Consider the following 20,671-nt stretch of genomic DNA (forward strand, 5'->3'; position numbering starts at 1 on the left):
TTTTGGTTTAATTTAAGATACATATTTAAAAGATTTTTAATTTTTTTAAATTGTTGAATTTTTGTGGTGCTGATATATGACACTTTTTACTTCTCCTATTATTTATAGATAGATAATTATTATTACTTTTATTAGTACGATAATTATTTATTATTATTGTTACTATTTAAAAATTTACCTTTTAAAAATAGTTGGTTACTCTTTTTTTATTTCTTTTGGTTTAATTTAAGATACCTATTTAAAAGATTTTTATTTTTATTTTAAATTTTAAAATTGTTGAATTTTTGTGGTGCTGACATGTGTCACTTTTTACTTCTCCTATAATATATAGATAGAAGACATATTATATGGATAGAATTTAAAAATAAAATTACAAAGAAAGGAAAAAAAAACTACCCCTATTTCAACTAACCCACCGTTTAATTTATCTTTTTTTTTTCAATAAGTTTTTTCATTTTTTGTAATGGTAACCGTTTAAATTGTTATTTTGTTTTAAAATGGAATTTATTATTTAAATTAACTAAAGACAATTAAGTTATTGAATTTGAATTTATTATTTAAAATAACTAAAAATAATAAAATTCAAGAATAATTGTGGTGTTGACATGTGTCATTTTTTCCTCTCCTTTTATTTATAGATTATAGATTATAGATTATAGATAGATTTTATAGAAATAATAATTCTATCTGTAATACATTGAGGATCATCAAGTGAAATACATTAAAGACTAAAATAAAACATTATATATATTAAGGACTATTTTGGTCATTTTCTTTGTTATCACATCTACTAAATATATAAAATGACGATTGAACATTTTTTACATAATTTGTGGATAAAATTAATGTCAAAAAATAGGTAAAAATTTGAAAGTGAACAAAAAATGCACCAATATTACAAACATGAGAGATTATTAATGCTTCAGATAAAAACTCAAGGAACACTTAAACCTTATAAGGGACTGTTTGGACTTCTTCTCGTTGTTTGCATATACAATCATTCAAACAGTTATAAAAAAAGAAAAAAAGTCTAACTATATGTGGANCCTCCCAACACACTTGCAGCCAATGGTAGACCTTGACACATTTTAACAATCTTGTTGCCCATGCTCGCGAATTCTTCTAGAACCCTGCCATCAACAAATGCTTTTTGTTTGAAAATAGACCAACAATGATCTTCTGTTAACTTTTCCAACATATGAAGATCTGCTGCTACTGTGGATACCACTCTCTTCATACGAGTAGTCACAAGAATGCAGTTTCCTTTGGCTGTATTTATTCCTCTCAACGTGTCCACGAACTCATGCCACGATGTAGAGTCAACACACCACAAATCATCCAGGACTAGCAAATAGTTGTTTCCTCCCAATTTATCTTGTAACTTCTTGACTATTATATCTCTCCTTTGAACCTCACCTTTCCTCTCTGTCAATGATTCAAGGATTTGTTCAAGAAAGATCTTTGTTTCAGACATTTCAGGTAGACACAACCAAATTCTCCTTTCAAAGATTTGCTTGATGTGTTCATCATTGTAAATCCTCTTAGCCGCAGTTGTTTTCCCTAAACCCCCCATACCCACTATGGGAATGGTGCACATAACAACATCCTCCTCTCTCATCTTCAAAATTTCATCCTTTATCTCAGCAACATCCAAATCTCTACCAACAACATCTGAAGCAACTACTATGGAATCTGTTTCTCGAATCGGTAGTATTTTCCGAGAAGGAACTATGAGTGAGTGGAGACCAAGGTCTTTAGCTACCTTGTTAATAGCAGTCAACTCTTTATTAATACTGTTGATTTTTCGAGACATTTTGCTCTTAAAAGCAGTATGAGAAAAGAAACCACTGACCTTTTTCATTGGGCTGTTTCGGATGTTTATCACTTTTGTTTTGAGAGATTCATATCTGAATCGATCAAACACATTTTCAGCATTTTCAGCAACTCTTTCAAGTCTCTTGAGCCATTGTTCGACAGACTGTTGTTTGTCAACTTGTGGTGTTTCAACATCATGAAGGAAAGCTTGGATTAAGGATACATTATGTGTCAACATTTCGAGATCTTCGTTGAAATCCCTTGAGCTGCTGATCTCCTTGATAGTGAGAGAAATCAATTTGTCAAGCAAAACTTTAACAGTAGCAGCAAATACAGGATCGGCCATTGTTGTGTTTGCTTCTTCACAAAATCTTCTTTCTCGCACTAAAGTCTTCTCAGAGTTAGTCTTCTTTTGGTAGTTGTTTGCAGAGAAAAAGCCCAAAAATCAAAGTAGTTCCTTATTTTGGGTTAAAGATTCAAAGTATTCTTTGAGTTTTCAAATAGAGCACTAATACTCCCTCATCTTTGTAATGTTAAGTACTTTTGATCCTTCTCCAAACTTTACATATTTTTTAACATTAATTTTATTTACAATTTTATATATCGAATGTTCAATCGTCTTTTTATATATTTTATAGAAATAATAACTTTATCTGTACTTCATTGAGGATCATTTCAATCAAGTGAAATACATTAAAGATTAAAATAAAACATTATCTATATATTAAGAACTATTTTGGTCATTGTCTTTGCTATCACATCTACTAAATATATAAAAAGACGATTGAACATTTCTTACATAATTTGTGGATAAAATCAATGTCAAAAAATAGACAAAAATTTGAAAGTGAACAAAAAATACACCAATATTACAAACATAAGAGATTATTAATGCTTCAAATAAAAACTCAAGGAACACTTAAACCTTATAAGGGACTGTTTGGACTTCTTCCCGTTGTTTGCATATACAATCATTCAAACAGTTATAAAAAGGAAAAGAAGTCTAAATATATGTGGATGAAAACCAAGTTTGAGCGCGTGAGAGTCTCAAATATGTTAAAATGGATCCTTTTCCTCTTATATTCATTTACTTAAGTAGTTTTTTTAATTTGTTTTATTTGTACGAGTACTTTTTTTTTTTTTTTTGTATAAAGGGAAAAATGATTTGATATACTCCTCAATTTTATCATTTAGAATTGAAATACCTTTTTTTAATATAAAAGATAGCTCATATATACCCTTACTATTACAATAATGACTCATGTATGCCCAGGGTATCAAAAATGAACTCAACCATAGGTAATCCGCCTAGAATTTTAAGGGTTGGACTCAAAATAATTTGAATTGGGTTTAATCTCAACCCATTCAAGTCTAACTCATTTTAAGAGAATCCTCAAGTGAGCCCAATTCAATCTCCAATTTCAACCCGTTTTAAAACTTTTTATTGAGATATGTTCCTATATTGAAGGTATGAATTATTATCTATTTAACATCTTTTAAGATTTATCTATCCATTTGTTACTTTTTAAAAAAAAATTCTTGAGCTGAAATTCAAATTGTGATTATAAAAGTTAAATATTAATCTGTTAAAATTATTGAGATTAATCGGGTCAAATTGGGCGGGTCAAGACCCAACCCCTTTTTTTAGCCCATTTGACCCCAAAGCAAACTTGGACGGGTCAAGACCCAACCCGATTTCTATTTCAACCCATTTTAGTATCTCCAATTTCAATTAAACCCGTCCATTTGACACCCCTAGCCCTTACTATTACAATAATGACTCATAAATACCCTCTCAATTTAAAAGTGACTCATATATATCCCTAATTCTCTATCGTTACAAAAGTGAAAAAAATAATTTTAAATTTATTTTTTTAATTTTTAATATTTTTAAAAAATCATGTATTTGATATATTTCACACATAAATTTTTTTTGAGTTCTTTGATTATTATTATTTGATTTTTTTATTCTTATTTTTTTTTTCATTTTTAGTGTAAAATCGGATAAAATAAAAAGAAAAAAGTTTGAATGGAAAAGGATTAAAAAGCTAAAAAATAAACTAATTTTTTGTAGCTATATTGTAATTTAGTTTTTATATGTATAAAAAAAATATTTGAGACATTTATAATAAATTTTACAGTAAAATAAATGAAAATAAATAAATTTGACCATTAAAATACTAATTCAAATTAGTCGATTATTATAAATGGTCGGAAAAAAAAAACAGGTGAGAAAGATTAAATATACCATATATGAATCATCTTTTTTGAATCCATGAGAATAATTTGTAATTTACATCTTTAAATATAATGTCATCAATTTACACATTCACTAATATTTTGTGCAGCTTTTGACAATTTACTCATGAATTTTTCACGATCTTGTAAGCACGGGTCATGACAATACACTCTTTTGTGACTTGCAAATCAACTCACCCATTCGATTAGGCTACCCTCATTGTTTATTATGCGCAAACACTCGCCAAGATAAATTTCAAGAGGAAAAGCACAGCTACATTAAAGCAGGGCGGACCTAGTATTTTCTTTAAGGGCAGGGGGTGTAGTAAAAGAATAGCCAAGATGAATTTGAAGAGGAAAAGAACAGCTACATTAACTGATTAAAGAAGATGTATATGAACTAGGCAATGATGCAGCAGCTAAGCATTAAGTTCAAAATGTTTGCTGGAAACAAAAAACTCTTTGTACAAGAAGGCATGAACACTGTGCAAGAAAGGCCTCTGCTGTCAAATCTTAGTCATACAAGTAAATAATATCTCCTCTCCAGTTTCCGCCTAATGTAATTTCCCTGGCTAATCACGACACTTAAACACATCTAAGAGAAGTCTGCTTCAGTATACCATCTCGACAAGTTTCATGCCATTGTTTCATTCAAGAATCTGAAACATAGGAGACGGTAAAAAGTCAGTTTTAGTAGCACAGCAACCTCCTAACTTCATCTTATGAATAGTTCATGAACAGAATTCAATGGCTCGGTCCACGGATACCCTTTACTACCTGACCAAAGTACCTGACCTGATATTGAGTTTACGCTTCTATTGTATAGAAAAGAAGAAAAAATAGATTTCAAGTGAACATCCAAAAGGGGAAGTCTAGAACATGGTACTTGTTGGTTGGTTGAACTACTCATTCATTATTTACCCAAAACTACTTGTTAGTCTTTTTATTTTCATTAACTCGTAGAAAAAGGTTACATATTATCAAAAGACACCCATACATAAAAGAATAGTTTCACTAGGGCAAATGAACGACTGTGTACTAAATTATTTTTACTTAATAGTTGTTGGTATATATCCATGTTATGAAGAGTAAATGTTGAGAGATTATGTAGTCAGTAGTCTTTACCAAATGCTCATGAGGAAAAAAAAAGGGAGTGCAAAGAAAAACTTGACAAAATTATTACAGAATTCTAAATGGAATTTCACCTAATGTAATTGCTGCCCATGGATTTTGGCTTAAAATGCCACAACAACGTTCTAGTGTGACCTTCGAGCTAATAACCTATGAGTAAAAAATACATAAATATTCATGATTAAACCATATCTTAAAGTAATATAGATATTCATAAATTTGTTTCAAGTGGAATAGAAAAATGTTTGGAGAATGGAGAAGACTAACTCGTGGAAAATAATAATTAAAAAATGCGACTCGGAAATTGAAAGAGAAACAGAGACTTACTCAAGCACTGATATAGGGGGATTCTACCAACTTCAATTCTTTGAATATGGGAAATGTTGGACCACTGGGAGTTTGGGCCACTCCGATTGGTGCAACTTTCTTCTAACTTTGGGCAGCCATTAATTTGCAGGCTCTGTAATTTCTTGAGGTGTCGCATGGTATCTCTAGATGGCAGATACTCTAGTTTCTCACAGTTTTCTAAATGTAACAGTTCCAAAGTAACAAGGTTGCCAAGCCCATCCGACAGAGCTTCTAACAATGGACTTTCATAAACAAACAGATATTGTAATTTGGGCATGACATATGAGAAGTCCAGGTTCTGTAGCCGTTTGCACCTCAGTAGCATTAATGTTTCAAGAGAAGTAAGGTTGCCAAATCTATGAGGAAGAGCCTCGATTCCGAATCCACATATATGGATCGCTGTTAAGCCAGAGAGTTGCATAAATTGATAGGGCAGAGAATCCCAGTGACCATGTCCATACACCGTCAATGTACGAAGGGACAGCAGCTGCTGAATGCCATTAAAAATCAATTGGAATGCCTCAAAATCCACCATCTCTGAGAAAGGACCAATTTTCAGTTCACTTAACTCAGTGAGATGGTCAATACCCCCGGAGGGTAAACTAATCAATTTGGGACATCGTGATATATTCAAATAGGAAAGTGAAGGCATTTCCCCCACATGTAAAGGGAATGAAACTAAATTGTCACAGCAGCTGACACTCAAAGTTTCCAGAGACCGACAATGCTCTAGCATTCCACTTGGTAAACTGCTCAATCCTTCACAATCCCGTAACTGAAGATGTTGGAGGGAAGTCAAATAATTCTCTCCACTGGGAACAGGAAAGGAATTGAAATTGGCGCACCTGGTTATCTTTAAGGTCTTAAGAGAATGGAGATTGTACAAGCTTTGTGGCAATTCATGAAACTCTCCGCAGCCTGAGACCACTAGGTTTTGAAGAGAAACCTTGTTGCGAAGCATCTCATCTGGAAAACAAGTGAGCTCTTTAATATCATGGACACTAAGCCCTACGAGAGATGTCAAGTTGCTGCACAAGTTCAACAATGGCATTTCACTGTCAACCATGACAATCTCTAATTCACGGAGGATTTCAAATTGATTCGGAGTGCTTTTTAACAATGGACAGTTACTAATCGTCAACTTCTCAAGCCTAGGAAACATTCTTACTCCAACTTCATCTCCTTTCCACTCAATAAGGCTAGACATATTGTTCAATTCTAGTTCTTTCAATGACGGGAACACTTGGATATTGCTGCTTGATCCATTATTATTAACATCAACACCATAAAATGTAGGTCCGATGCATTCCAATTCAAGGAATCCTATCAGCTGAAGATGCCGAAGGGATTTCAGTTGGCCAAGTGATGGAATTTCTTTGCACCTTTTGCAACCACTTAATCTCAACATGACCAAATTTGATAGCATTTTTTCACTGAACCATGAAGCAAATTTAGTCCCTAAATAGTCCACAACTTCTAAGGTTTTCAAGTTCGGATGTGGTTGAAGACCATCCAACACATGCTCATGATTGATCTCACAGCCTTCTGGTTCATCATGGGACCATGAATACACCAGCTTGTAGATATTTGGTTTCTCCTGTAAATATGCTGTTCGAGCCTCTTCTTTATTTCCGACTAATTGTAGACGTTCGATCGTCAATTCACCTCTAAGATTTTTCAAACAACCCAGTTCTTCTATTCGACGACCTTTCTCTGAACCTACATAGAAAAACGGCAGCGTCTGAAGACTAGTCAATTGCCCCATATTAAGTGGCATCTGAAAATCTGATTCGAAAAAATGGTAGCAGCATATGTGTCTCAAACTTATCATATTTGCCATTTCTTCTGGAAGCTTCCTGAGTGGATACCAGCTGCTATAGAATCTCAAAGTTTGCAAATTGTAGAGCTTGCATATGGAGTTGGGAAGGTCGTTCATCTCAGTATTGGAGAGATCAAGATATCCGTCGTTCATCTTAGTATTGGAGAGATCAAGATATCTCAAGTATATTAGCTTGACGATTGAGGCTGACAACTCCTTGATGTCTGACCCGGACAAATTTAAAACTCTCAAGAACTGAAAGCTCAATAGCATATCATCAGATATATTGCTCTTCCAGAACAATGTGCACAAACGTCCTGGCTCATATATCTTATCTATTTGATCACTTGGTGATTCCCATCCAAAGTATCGAACTTGAGAAAGATTTTCTCCTCCGACACTCTTTTGATCAAATAGTTTAGACTTAAAAATATCTCCAGCCAAATCATGCACAAGATCATGCATCTTACAGTGTGTTATATTGTTGTACTCATCTAGATTAACATCCTGCAGCAAGGAATATTGTAACAAGAGTTGGAAAAACTTGTTCCCAACGTCTTCCATCACAGTGGTCTCTTGACATGGACGAAGAAACCCTTCTGCCATCCAGAGTTGGATTAGTTGGTCCTTTTCAAACTTAAAATCTTTTGGAAACATTGCAAAGTAAGAAAAACATTTCTTCAGATGTGGAGATGGTAGATAATCATAACTGAGTTTTAGGATATTCTTAATGCTATCTTCAGATGCAACAAGGGAGCTGCCATCAAGAATTGCCTGCCATTCATGTTTTTCCTTGTTACAAAAGAGGCCTCCCAACACACTAGCAGCCAAAGGTAGACCTTGACACATTTCAACAATCTTGTTCTCCACACTCAGTATTTCCTCCGGAACTTCCCCATCAACAAATGCTCGTTGTTTGAAAATGGACCAACACTGATCATCAGTTAATTTCCCCAACTTATGAAGATCTGCTGCTACTATGGATGCCACCTGCTTTGAACGAGTAGTCACGAGAATGCAGTTTCCTCTGGATGTATTTATTCCCCTCAAGGTGTCCAAGAACTCGTGCCACAAAGTATAGTCAACACGCCACAAATCATCCAGGACAAGGAAATACTGTTTTTCTCCCAATGCATCTCGGAGCTTCTTGACTATTATATCTCTGCTCTGGACCTCAACTTTCCTCTCTGTCAATGATTCGAGGATCAGTTCAAGAAAGCTCTTAATTTCAGACATTTCAGGTAGACACAACCAAATTCTCTTTTCAAAGTGTTTCTCGATGTGTTGGTCATTGAAAATCCTCTTAGCCAGAGTAGTTTTCCCTAAACCCCCCATACCGACTATGGGAATGGTGCACAGAACAGCATCCTTTCTCATGTTCAAAATCTTCTCCTTTATTTCAGCAACATCTTTGTCTCTACCAACAACATCTGAAGGAACTACTGCAGAATCTGTTTCTCGGATTTGTAATATTTTCCGAGAAGGAACTGTCAGTGATTGGAGACCGAGGTTGTTGGCTAACTGATTGATATCCCTCAACTCTTCATTGATCTTATTGATTTTTCGAGACATTTTGTACTTGAAAGCAGTATGAGAAAAGAAGTGACTGACCTTTTCCATTAGTTTGGCTCGGTTGTTCATCACTTTTGCTTTGATAGATTCATATGTGAATTTGTCAAACACATTTTCAGCATCTTCAGCAATTCTCTCAAGCATCTTGAGCCATTCTTCCACAGCCTTATCTTCGACTTGTCGTCTTTCAGCATCATGAATGAAAGCTTGGATCATGGTTACATATCTTGACAGCATTCTGAGATTTTTCTTGCAGTTCCTTAAACTTCTGGCCTCCTCAATTGTGAGAGAAAGTAGCTTCTCAAGCACAACCTGAACAGTAGCACCAATTACAGGGTCGGCCATTGTTGTTTTTTCTCCTTAATTCACACAAAGTCCTCTTCTTCCTCTACACCAAAGTTTTTGCACAAATCTTCTTTTGCTAGTTGTTTGTTTGCCAACCACTAAAGAAAACAATAAAGTAAAGAATAATCCCAAACTAAAAGAAAACAATAATCCCAGCACTAAAGTAAAGAATAATCCCAACACTAACGAGTCGTTTGGTGTGAAGGATAACTTAAAATAGTCATGAGATTAAATTATAGTGCCACTTAATTTGTTGTTTGGTTGGCAAGTCCGGGATAACTTATCCCTGGATTAATAATTAGTACCGGGATAAGTTATCCCTTCCCATGGGTGGTATAGTAATCTCGGGATAACTTATCCCGGGATAAAATGACTAAATGACAAAAATGTCCCTTTAAACACTTTTTATACATTACTTTTTACATCCATGAAGGGTATTTTTGTAAACTTATATGTTGTTCTAAAGATTTATTATTTTGAATACAACAAACCAAACACTCAATAAAAAATAATGTTAGCATAACTTATCCCATCATAACTAATTCCATCATAACTTATCCTATCATAACTAATCACATCATAACTTGAATTCAAACCAAACAACTCCTAAAGAAAAAGAATAATCCCAACACTAAAGAAAACAATAAGGGGTCGTTTGGTTTGAAAATGAGTTAAAAGAATAATCCCAACACTAAAGAAAAGAATAATCCCAACACTAAATTAAAGAATAATTCATACACAATAATTAAAATAAAGAATAGCTTTAATTTTGGGTGGTCGTGGTGTTACTTTTTATTTCTAATGAATGGCAGTCACTTTTCATTATGATTTTGAATAAGGCAAGTTAATCATCATATCATATATCATTCTCGTATCATATAAAGTGGAAATAAAAAAAGATTGAAAATGGAAATATCAAAATAATCTTATACAGTTGAGTTACTCCAATAATGTCATTAAAAATAGAAATAAATTGTTACTTTATAAACTCTAAAAACTAAATTATGTCTAATTAATTAAATATTAAATAAATCATATCATATTATGTTAACTAAATACTAAATAGTATATCATATTATACTACATATTAAATAGTAATCATATCACATTACAAAGAAAAAAATATATATATCTAAATGTTGGATTGTCATTTTTGCCATATGATAAATTAGATAACTAATTACATTAAGTAATATTATTTTTCCCCTTAAGTTAAAAAACATCTGTTAAATAATTTTTTCAATTATATGAATTGATCGTGATTTGGGAATGGAGAAGTGGTACTTTAATGCTCGCACAAGTGACATTCATGTTATACAAAATTAATTGTTTTAAATTCAAAGATTTTTTTTCATCTCTATAGAACTTTTACAATTCCTATTTTTATTTTTTATTTTTCTTAACTAATTGGATTTTCAAATTTTAAAACTTTTAAATTAATAACCTAATTGTTAATACAAAGATTAGTAGAATTTGACTATATATATATGTTAAAAGGAATTTTAAAGAACAACATCAAGAAACACTATATAAAGATAAGAAATGATTTCCATTTTCCTAAGTTTTTATTGGATTGAGCAGATTTTTTTAAAGAAAAAATTGACCTTCCTTTTCATTTCTTATTTTTTCCTCTACTGCATGAACTAATATTTTTTTTTAAATAAAAGGCCAAAAGGCCTGAATTATAATACAAAATACTTGAATGAGTACCTTTTAATAAATAATTACTGATTTTAGTGATACTTTTATTTATTAATATTTTTAGCAATATATAACAATATTGTGATAACTTTGCTATATGTATTAAAAGTAAATTATGTATGCAACACATATGTATTATAACTCTTTTAGAATATATTCTGTTTTTTTTTAAGAAATTGACAAATTGTATTATAAGTGTATTAAAATGTGTAATAAATGTATTATCCATCAATAAAACTTTTATTATATGTGTGTTATAAATTGTTCTCTGTAATATATATTAAAATTGTATTATAAATATATTTAAAGTGATCAAGAGAAAAAAAATGTTATGGCAATAAATAGTAAATATTTTCTTAATATAATATATTTATGTAAGTTTTCAACTATGTACATCAAATGGGGTTAGACCCAAGTCATAACGACCCGGTCCAACCAGAAAACAACAAAGCAAAAGAAAAGAGCAAAAATTAAAGAAAATCAAAGGTTAAAGAAACTCTAGAAATGAAAATGGAAAGTGGTAGCTAAGGAGTTCCTGTCTTCCTGGACTTCATCGGCCAAAACCAGAGAATAATTTTGACATAATACATAAATATTACCCTTAACTTGACGTCAGTTATCAACTATGACCTTTAACTTTGTGTTTGCATAATTAGACACTTAAACTTGAATAAAATTGAACAAATAGACACATTAATCCCACATGGCACCCTACATGGTAATTTTTTGTCCTACGTAGTGTATTATGACATGTAGGACACATGTGTCTCCTTGTTCAATTTTATACAAGTTTAAGTGTCTACTTGTTCACACTTAAAGTTAGAGGTAATAGTTGTTCGGTGAAGAGAAGTTAAGGGTCATGATTATGTATTATGCCAATAATTTTTGTGACGTTTAGAACCTCACAAAAATATCAATATCCCCTTCCATGAAAGTGCAGCTACATCTGAAGATCACGAATTCCTTGAATTTTCCAGCTTTGTGCAAACTTGGTAAAAGAATTCTAATTGAAAGTTCACCTGACGTAATTGCCGCCCATGGATTTTCACTTGAAATGCCACAACAATGTTCTAGTATGACCTTGGAACTAATAACCAATGAGAAAAAAATACATAAATATTCATGATTAAACCATATCTTAAAAGTAATATAGATATTCATAAATTTGTTTCAAGTGGAATAGAAAAATGTTTGGAAAACTATAAAAGGAGAATGTAGGAGAGTTACTCATGGAAAATAATAATTTAAAATGTTACTCAGAAACTGAAAGAGAAACAGAGACTTACAAAGGAATTAAGCTTCCAACAACTTCAATTTTTGGAATATGAGAAATGTTGGTTGGACCACTAGGAGTTTGGGCTACTCCGATTGGTGCAACTTTCTTCTAACTTTGGGCAGCCTTCAATTTCCAGGTTCAGTATTTGGTGAGGGCAGAGAATCCCAGGGCAAACGTCCAAACACCACCAGATCACGAAGGGACAACAGCTGCATCAAAGAAACGGGGAAACTACGCTTAGTTGAACTTGAAAAATCTTTGGTGGGAAGTGCTTTACCTCGAATTGGGCTCTACACGACTCGAATTCAGAATAGTCGACTTCCTATGCTTGATAAAAGTATAGAGAGACATCACTTTAAAACTTTTTGTTGCACATGTTTTAAAAACAAAAAAATAGTTTCACTTAATAATTGTTGGTATCCCCCATTATGAAGAGCAAAACGTTGACAGATTATGTTGTCGTTACTAAATATTCATGAAAGTGTCCCTTAATGTCTACGGCCAAAGATACTGTTCTTCAACCAAACAAATGTGGTGGTGGAACCAGTGGCGGAGGCAGGAATTCTATCAAGGGGGTTCAAATAAAGAGCAAAACGTTGACAGATTATGTTGTCGTTACTAAATATTCATGAAAGTGTCCCTTAATGTCTACGACCAAAGATACTGTTCTTCAACCAAACAAATGTGGTGGTGGAACCAGTGGCGGAGGCAGGAATTCTATCAAGGGGGTTCAAATAAAGAGCAAAACGTTGACAGATTATGTTGTCGTTACTAAATATTCATGAAAGTGTCCCTTAATGTCTACGGCCAAAGATACTGTTCTTCAACCAAACAAATGTGGTGGTGGAACCAGTGGCGGAGGCAGGAATTCTATCGAGGGGGTTCAAATAAAAAAAAAGTTGTTGCCTGGAATCGAACCCGTGACCCAAAGCTCACATAGGCTGAATCCTGACCCCCATAAACCACTGAGCTACTCCTTTGACATATGCTCAGGGGGTTCAATTTTAAATATATACACGTACACAAAAAAATTGATCTTATATATATAGTGTAATTTTTTTTCCGAGGGGGGTCGGATGACCCCCTGGACACACTATAGATCCGCCCCTGGGTGGAACATAACCAACCCCGTTTAAACAGTAAAAATTGTGTCATGAGAAAAAAGTAGTGCAAAAAAACGCATTCCTCTAACAAGTCTAAATGAAAATTTACCTAACGTAATTGCCTGCCACTCATGGATTTTGACTTGATTTACCACAGTGATGTTCAAGTATGACCTTGGAACTAGTAACCTTTAAGGAAAAAAAAACATAAATTTTCATGAATAAATCGTATCTTAGATATACCTTACTTGAAGAATTATAAGAACAACAACAATTTGGTTCAAGTGGACTAGCAGAATGCTGAAAGCATAGATAAGATGCAGTTGACTAATAATTTTGCATTTTTTTCATGTCAAAATAATTGCAGGAGATAGTATTAAATTATGTATACAGAACTTCTTTCTAGAACTCATAGAAAATAATAATTAAAATGCAACTCAGACACGGAAAGAGAAACAGAGACTTACGCAAGTCCTGAATTATGCTTCGACCAACTTTAACTTTAGGAATATGGGAAATATTGGACCACTGAGAGTTTGGGCCACTCCGATTATTGCAACTTTCTTCTAACTTTGGGCAGCCTTTAATTTTTAGGCTCTGTAATTTCTTGAGGTGTCGCATGGTATCTCTAGATGGCAGATACTCTAGTTTTTCACAGTCCTGTATAATTAAATCTTCCAAACAAACAAGGTTGCTGAGCCCATCCGACAGAGCTTCTAACAAGGGACAATTATAGATGTTCAGATACTGTAATTTGGGCATGACATCTGAGAAGTCCACACATTGTAGCTGTTCGCAACTCGCTAGCATTAAACTGTCAAGAGAAGTAAGGTTGCTAAATCTATGAGGAAGAGGCTTGATTCCGAAATCACATAAATTGATTAGTGTTAGGGAAGAGAATTGCATAAGCTGATAGGGCAGAGAATCCCAGTGCAAATGTCCGTACACAGACAATGCACGAAGGGACAACAGCTGCTGAATGCCATTAAAAATCAATTGGCATGCCTCAAAATCCACCATCTCTGAGAAAGGACCGATTTCCAATGCCACTAACCCAGTGAGACGGTGAAGGCCCCCTGAGGGTACACTAATCAATTTGGGACATTCTGATATATCCAAATGTGAAAGTGAAGGCATTTCCCACATGTGTAAAGGCAAGAAGAGTAAATTGTCACAGAAGCTGACCATCAAAGATTCCAGAACTAGTTTTTGAACACGTACGTTGCACGTGTATATCGTGCTAATTAGTATAAATATTTCTAATATATAAGCATACGATGTGTAAAATACAAGCTCGAATCAATGAACGGTGATTATATTCAACTGATATTATCATCATTGCAAGGCACATCATACAAAAATATTGTTATCAAGAGATTTCAAACGTAATACTATAACGACTTCAAATATACAATTCTTATAATAAATCAAGTATTCAACTTGTTAAGAGTATTTTTTTAATACGTCACAACACATAGTTTAAATGTCGGTACTATAGTTGCAAAATATTTAATGCCTTAAAGTTTCCGTCTTCTTTTGAAGGAATAGTAGCCTCCACTTTCTTTTTTATAGATGCACACATATCAAGAAGTTGTCATCGAAGGAGAGTAGTGTTTTTTAATAGTTGTAGAGAAATTCGATCAACATATATCTTCCTTAGGATGGTTAGTAGATCACTATCAAGTTCCTATTGTACACCTACAAAAAAAAAAGTATTACTTGTTATAAAAATAATCATTGTTTAAATATTTAATTGACATGAATATGTACTCTTCGTCTTCTTTGACTCATTCAAAATTATTAATTCTGTAATCTTTAAATTTTGAATTATGAAATACAACACAATCACTTGTGAGATATTAACAATATGGTAGAAAAAAGAAAACAATATAAACCAATAATTATATGGTGCAAAAAATAAATGCATAAAGAAAAGATGACTTTGAATTTGTGTATATACATACTTATGAACCAACCAAAAAATAAATGAATTACATATAAGAAAATTTGAAATCATCAAATAAAAGTTCAATGAAATAGAAGTATTTTCAAAGGATAAATAAACAAATAATAAAAGTATTACTCCCTCTAAATAAGTTCAGATTCCAACATTTATATAATTAGACATCAAATCAAGCCTTTATAAAACAAAAGTATTTTCATCAAAAAAAAAAAAAAGAGAACAATGAAAGTACTACTCCACCTTACTGAAGTTCAGTTTCTACTGCTCATACAATTAGATACATAGTGATAATAGAGTTTAAATATAAATAGAAGATATTAGGAGAGGTGAAAAGACTTAGAACTGATTTGAATATAATATTTAATGTAAAATTATGTCTTTTTGGATTCTTAAATATAACACATAAATAAGAGAAAATGAAAATTTTTTTACCTAATGACATTATACTGTTGTTTAATGAGAAATCATGTCTTCTTGGTTTATTCATGTGGTTGAAGAGAATATGAAAAGGTTTTTACCTAATGACATTATACCGTTGTTTAATGAGAAATTATGTCTTCTTGGTTTATTAATGTGGTTGAAGAGAATAGGAACGAATTTTGATGAGTGGTGCAACTATTTAATATGCTATTATTTAATTATCTAATTATTAATTAAATATAATGGGAAAAGGCAAATTTGAAAAGAAATCAATTGTGATCTTTGAACTTCTGTTTATAAGATGTTACCCACGTTACATGGACTTTTGGACTTCTTATTAAATAAAATGAAAAGAATTAATGAAAAAAATATGACTAAAAGTGGAAAAATCAGATTTTTTTTACCTTAAAAATGATAATAGAGTCATTTAATTTTACAAGGGCATTTTGGTATTACAACTTTTCACTTGTGATGTTCCCACTTATAATAATACTAGTTTCGGAGAACGTGCCTTGCACATTTGTCCCTTATTATTATTATTAAATTTCTATATACTAAAAAGTTGAGTAATAAAATAGGAAATGCTGAAATTAACAAGAGTAGTTTTATCATTTATATTTTATTCACTAAATAATAAAAGATATACTATGAAGAAGAACATTAAATAGATGATATATCTAGTATATTTTTTTGTTATCCTTCATGTGCGGTTTCTCATTCTCTTTTCTTCTCATGTTCAATAATGCAATTTCCTTCCTATGATAATATCAATCTTTGTAAATTGGTTCTTATAAAGCATATTAAAATTTTAATTCTCAAAGTGTTTTTACATAAATAGTGGAGAATGACTCTTCATATTGAACTTTTAATTTTAAAAAATTATGGATATGAGAAATAATTAACATTCAATAATTAGGCAGAAGAATATCACATTCTCATAAATAAAATAATATCTCTAAAGCAAAAGTAGACATTCTAATTTGGCCAATTACTACTTAACTATTTATGGGTCCAGCTCCGGTCAATAATCTATAGATTGGAGTTTGACAATTTTCCAGCCATAATTAAAATTTTACATCAACAATAAATAGCTTATTATCACAGTATATAGACGTTTGATGCATACAATTTATTAGTTCTAAAAGATTTCATCAGTGTGGTACATATGCAAATTTATGATATAAACACTTGGTACATTATGAATCACACTTGCAGTCATCACCACAATTAATATGTCAATTATTTTTACTATTATATCACATATACATCTTCTTTTTAACCTTAGAGAAGTATTGTACACATGATTTATGAAGAGAAAAGAATAATACTCCTTTTTTCATAAAATTTCTCTTTGAATAATTACTATAAATTGAGCAATACAAACTTTTCAAAATGACTTATTCTAGATATATGGTCAATTTTTGAGGAATGAATGTTTCAACACATAAATAATAGACTAATAAGGTCAATAGTTTATACATATAAAAGAAAAGTTAAATAAAAATACAGCCTCAAAATCACATATATACTATATAGAGTATGATCCATCCTTTATCTCCAATTCGATGGCCCATTTTATTTTAGGGTATGGATTTTTTTTTAAAAAAAATAATCATATTTGATTTCTCATTTAGTTATTCCTATCTCTACTCATAAATAATAATTTCGAAAATATATTTATACTTAAGTAGAACACTCTATCGAGAGCCAAATAAGCATGTCAAATTAACCGACTAATCTTTCATTATGAATTTCATGAGTAATTAAGAAACATAGTGGAACATGAATTGTATATCACTAAGAAATCAATTGTGATCTTTGAACTTCTGTTTATAAGATGTTACCCACGCTACATGGACTTTTGGACTTCTTATTAAATAAAATGAAGAGAATTAGTGAAAAAATATGACTAAAAGTGGGAAAATCAGATTTTTTTTACCTTAAAAATGGTAATAGAGTCATTTAATTTTACAAGGGCATTTTGGTATTTCAATTTTTCATTTGTGATGTTCCCACTTATAATAATACTAGTAAAGAAAGCCCGGGCGCTGCCCGGGCCCAACATCAATAAAATTATATTGTTACTCTCTCCGTCCCATATTAGATGAGAATCTTACTAAAAATATTTTTTTCATATTATTTGAGCACTTATTAAATTAGGATAGAATTAATTAATTCTTTTCCATTTTACCCCTACAATTAATATGACCATTCCTATATTGTATGTGTATTTTTTGTAACTCATTTCAATGTGCATTGATATAAACAAAGAGCAAAATGGTGAAGTCTTCCAATGTATTAATGATTTCTTAATCACCGTGTAAAGTTGGAAGTGCCCATCTAATATGGGACGGAGGGAGTATAGTTTATGTATTGTTATAAAATTAGTAAAGATTGTTATACTATATTTTGCTCATAAGTGAGCTAATATAGAAACTTATTTGTCATTTGTCTTTTTAATTTCAATTTTAAATAGCAAATAAATGTAGCGATAAGATTGAGGGTAGAAATGAAGCATATCTTTCTAAATTTAAGTAAAAATAAACAAAGTAGAAGTAACATTAGGGTTATCGATAGGACGATTCATTTGGTTATTTTTAAAAAAAATTATATCATTCAATTTTTTGGCTATTTTATAATGTATAACCAAAATTAAAATTTTAAAATCATCCCAATCCTAATTTATGTGACAGAAGCAGTACAAAAATTAGTCTTTTTTTTGTTGTCTTGTAGATATTTTAAGTTATTATTTATTGTAAATTATAGTACTTTTTATTAAAGAACATATGTTACTTTTTATGTTTGAGAGTTAAACCAACTTTTTTTTATGTCTTTTAATTTTATATGTGTTTTGTCCTTTTCCATTTTGAAAAACCAATACTCTCTCCATTTTATTTTATATGTCATTTCTTTTTATAAATATATTGGTTATTCCCTCTCCTTATTGAAACACATGTTGACTTGTGGTGAATACTTATTCCCTCTTCTTATATAGTAAAATATATTGGTTATTCCCTCTCCTTATTGAAACACATGTTGACTTGTGGTGAATACTTATTCCCTCTTCTTATATAGTAATATATGATTTAAGTAGTTTTTTGTTTTATTTGTACGGTTTTATTTTATTTGTACGAGTAGTTTTATTTAAATTTTATATATGAAATAAAACAGGGTCCTAAATGAGTAGTACAATTATCTATTCTCCTCCACTTGTTGTAACATTAATGGATTTATCTCATTCCTTCCAGCACAGAGACAAAACCCAGAAAAGTTGAAGCTTAACAACTCAAACCAAAACCAAAAACTACTTCTCTTCAAATTCAGATAGAAATTCGAACATCGAATTTCAATCTTAAAAATAGAAGATACATTAAAGAAGCTATATATTAGGCAATGATGCAGCAGCCAAGTACAAGTTCAAAATGTTTTCTGGAAACAAAACTGTATTTCTACTAATGGCATGTACACTGTTCAAATCTTAGTCATACATAATATATCCTCCCCAGTTTCCGCCAAATGCAATTTCCCTTGCCAATCATGACACTTAAACACATCTAAGAGAAGTCTGCTCCAATCTACCATCTCAACAAGGTCCATCTCAATAATGTCAAAAATGTGAACATAATTTGGAGAAGCGTCTACTATCAACGGAATCCAAAATGAAATCTGTCTTGAATCTAAGAATCCTGTGTCAGCCGGAACATACATTTTGTCTTCGTATCACAGCTTCATCTTATGAATAGCTCATGAACAGAATTCGATAGTCAGAGAAAGTAGCTTTTCAAGCAAAACTTGAACAGTAGCACTAATTACAGGGTCTGCCATTGTTGCATTTGCTCCTTCAGACCTTCACAATGTCTTCTTCTCAAAAGTGTCTTCTTTTACTAAAAGAAAGTGAATAATTTATACACAATGAATTCAAATAAAGAATAGCTTTTGTTCTGCCATTGTTGCCTTGCTTCACATTTTTTGTATGAAACAGTAATTTTGAATAATTTGGCATATACCGATGAAATGGACTAACTTTACAAATCACAAGACGTAAATGAGCAACAAAAACAATTTAGAAGAAGCTTACATGGAAAGCTTGGTCTGATAAGCAGAGTAGAGAAACCTTCAACTTAATGGACAGATGCCACTCAAACTGGTCCTTCGCAACAGATATTGCTATGATAGCATCCCTGTTAGTAGTACAATATTCTCATGAGAAAAGGAGCTGAAAAACAAAACCAGAAGAAGTTGTTCTTGAACATACAATTTGCCTTTTGTACCACCGAAACCTCCTAGCTGAATCCATGGAAACAATCTAAATGTAGCATCATCAGTAAGAATTATTTGATCTGCCACACATGAATAGCTCATCAGCAGATTTCAATTGCATCAACCATCCATACTTTTCATTAGCTTCACCATAGCACCTGAATAGATATGACAAATACAGAGATTCTTCTTCTTTCGTACAGGTTGGGAAAGGGAAGGGGTCAGGCTTTAATATAACGAAAGAAAGGGGAAAAATAGTCGTTCAAATATAGTGAGAATGCAATACATGACTTTCCTATCATCATGTAATGTTATGGACTGAAACTAATGTAGGCTCTATCTAACAGCTTACTTCCTAAATCTCCTTGCAACTAACAAACTGATTTTCTTTCATTACTGATATTTTAGCAGTTCGACGATTTTACCTCTGATTCTCCTTATTGCATCACTCAACTATCTCATTTTGCACTAGAAATCAGCTCAAACAAAGGAGACTAGAATTGAAGTTTGCAAGAAGCATATATAGCTCTCTTTGAATGATAACGACATGTGATAGCTCTTTTTATTTGAGAGATTCTGTAGTCCTTACCAAATATTCACGGAAAAGCCAGTAACGAGGTCTATAGCCGAAGAATCTGTCCTGGAGAGACTGTTTACTACAGAAACCTTGTAGCATAGCA

At 31.9% G+C, this 20,671-nt stretch overlaps 2 protein-coding genes and 1 long non-coding RNA gene across 7 annotated transcripts in view; 1 reads left to right on the forward strand and 2 right to left on the reverse strand.

Annotated features, from left to right (window-relative positions):
* Positions 1–20,671, forward strand: part of LOC125865728 (uncharacterized) — a 204,349-nt gene that overhangs the window by 35,714 nt on the left and 147,964 nt on the right. The window lies entirely within an intron of this gene.
* LOC125865716 (putative disease resistance protein RGA3) overlaps positions 1–20,671 on the reverse strand; it is a 185,948-nt gene that overhangs the window by 24,825 nt on the left and 140,452 nt on the right. For 2 of the 3 annotated variants that reach the window (XM_049545940.1, XM_049545939.1), the window contains exon 2: positions 7,581–9,235. The exons of the other annotated variant lie outside the window; for it this stretch is intronic. In XM_049545940.1, coding sequence (XP_049401897.1) covers positions 7,581–9,235 — 1,655 coding nt within the window. The remainder of the gene's footprint in view (positions 1–7,580; positions 9,236–20,671) is intronic. 3 annotated transcript variants of the gene reach the window in all.
* Positions 4,416–20,671, reverse strand: part of LOC125865721 (disease resistance protein Roq1-like) — a 94,809-nt gene continuing 78,553 nt past the window's right edge. The window contains exons 2-3 of one of the 3 annotated variants that reach the window (XM_049545953.1): positions 5,259–5,334; positions 4,416–4,712 (exon numbers count right to left, since the gene is read on the reverse strand). The gene's annotated coding sequence lies outside the window, so the exon portion shown is untranslated. Of the gene's footprint in view, positions 4,713–5,258; positions 5,335–11,350; positions 12,057–13,456; positions 13,538–20,671 lie in introns of those variants that run through there. The other 2 variants (XM_049545950.1, XM_049545954.1) reach the window with 2 other exon arrangements.

The sequence above is a fragment of the Solanum stenotomum genome, chromosome 5 (assembly GCF_019186545.1).
Source record: "Solanum stenotomum isolate F172 chromosome 5, ASM1918654v1, whole genome shotgun sequence".
Taxonomy (NCBI): Eukaryota; Viridiplantae; Streptophyta; class Magnoliopsida; order Solanales; family Solanaceae; genus Solanum; species Solanum stenotomum.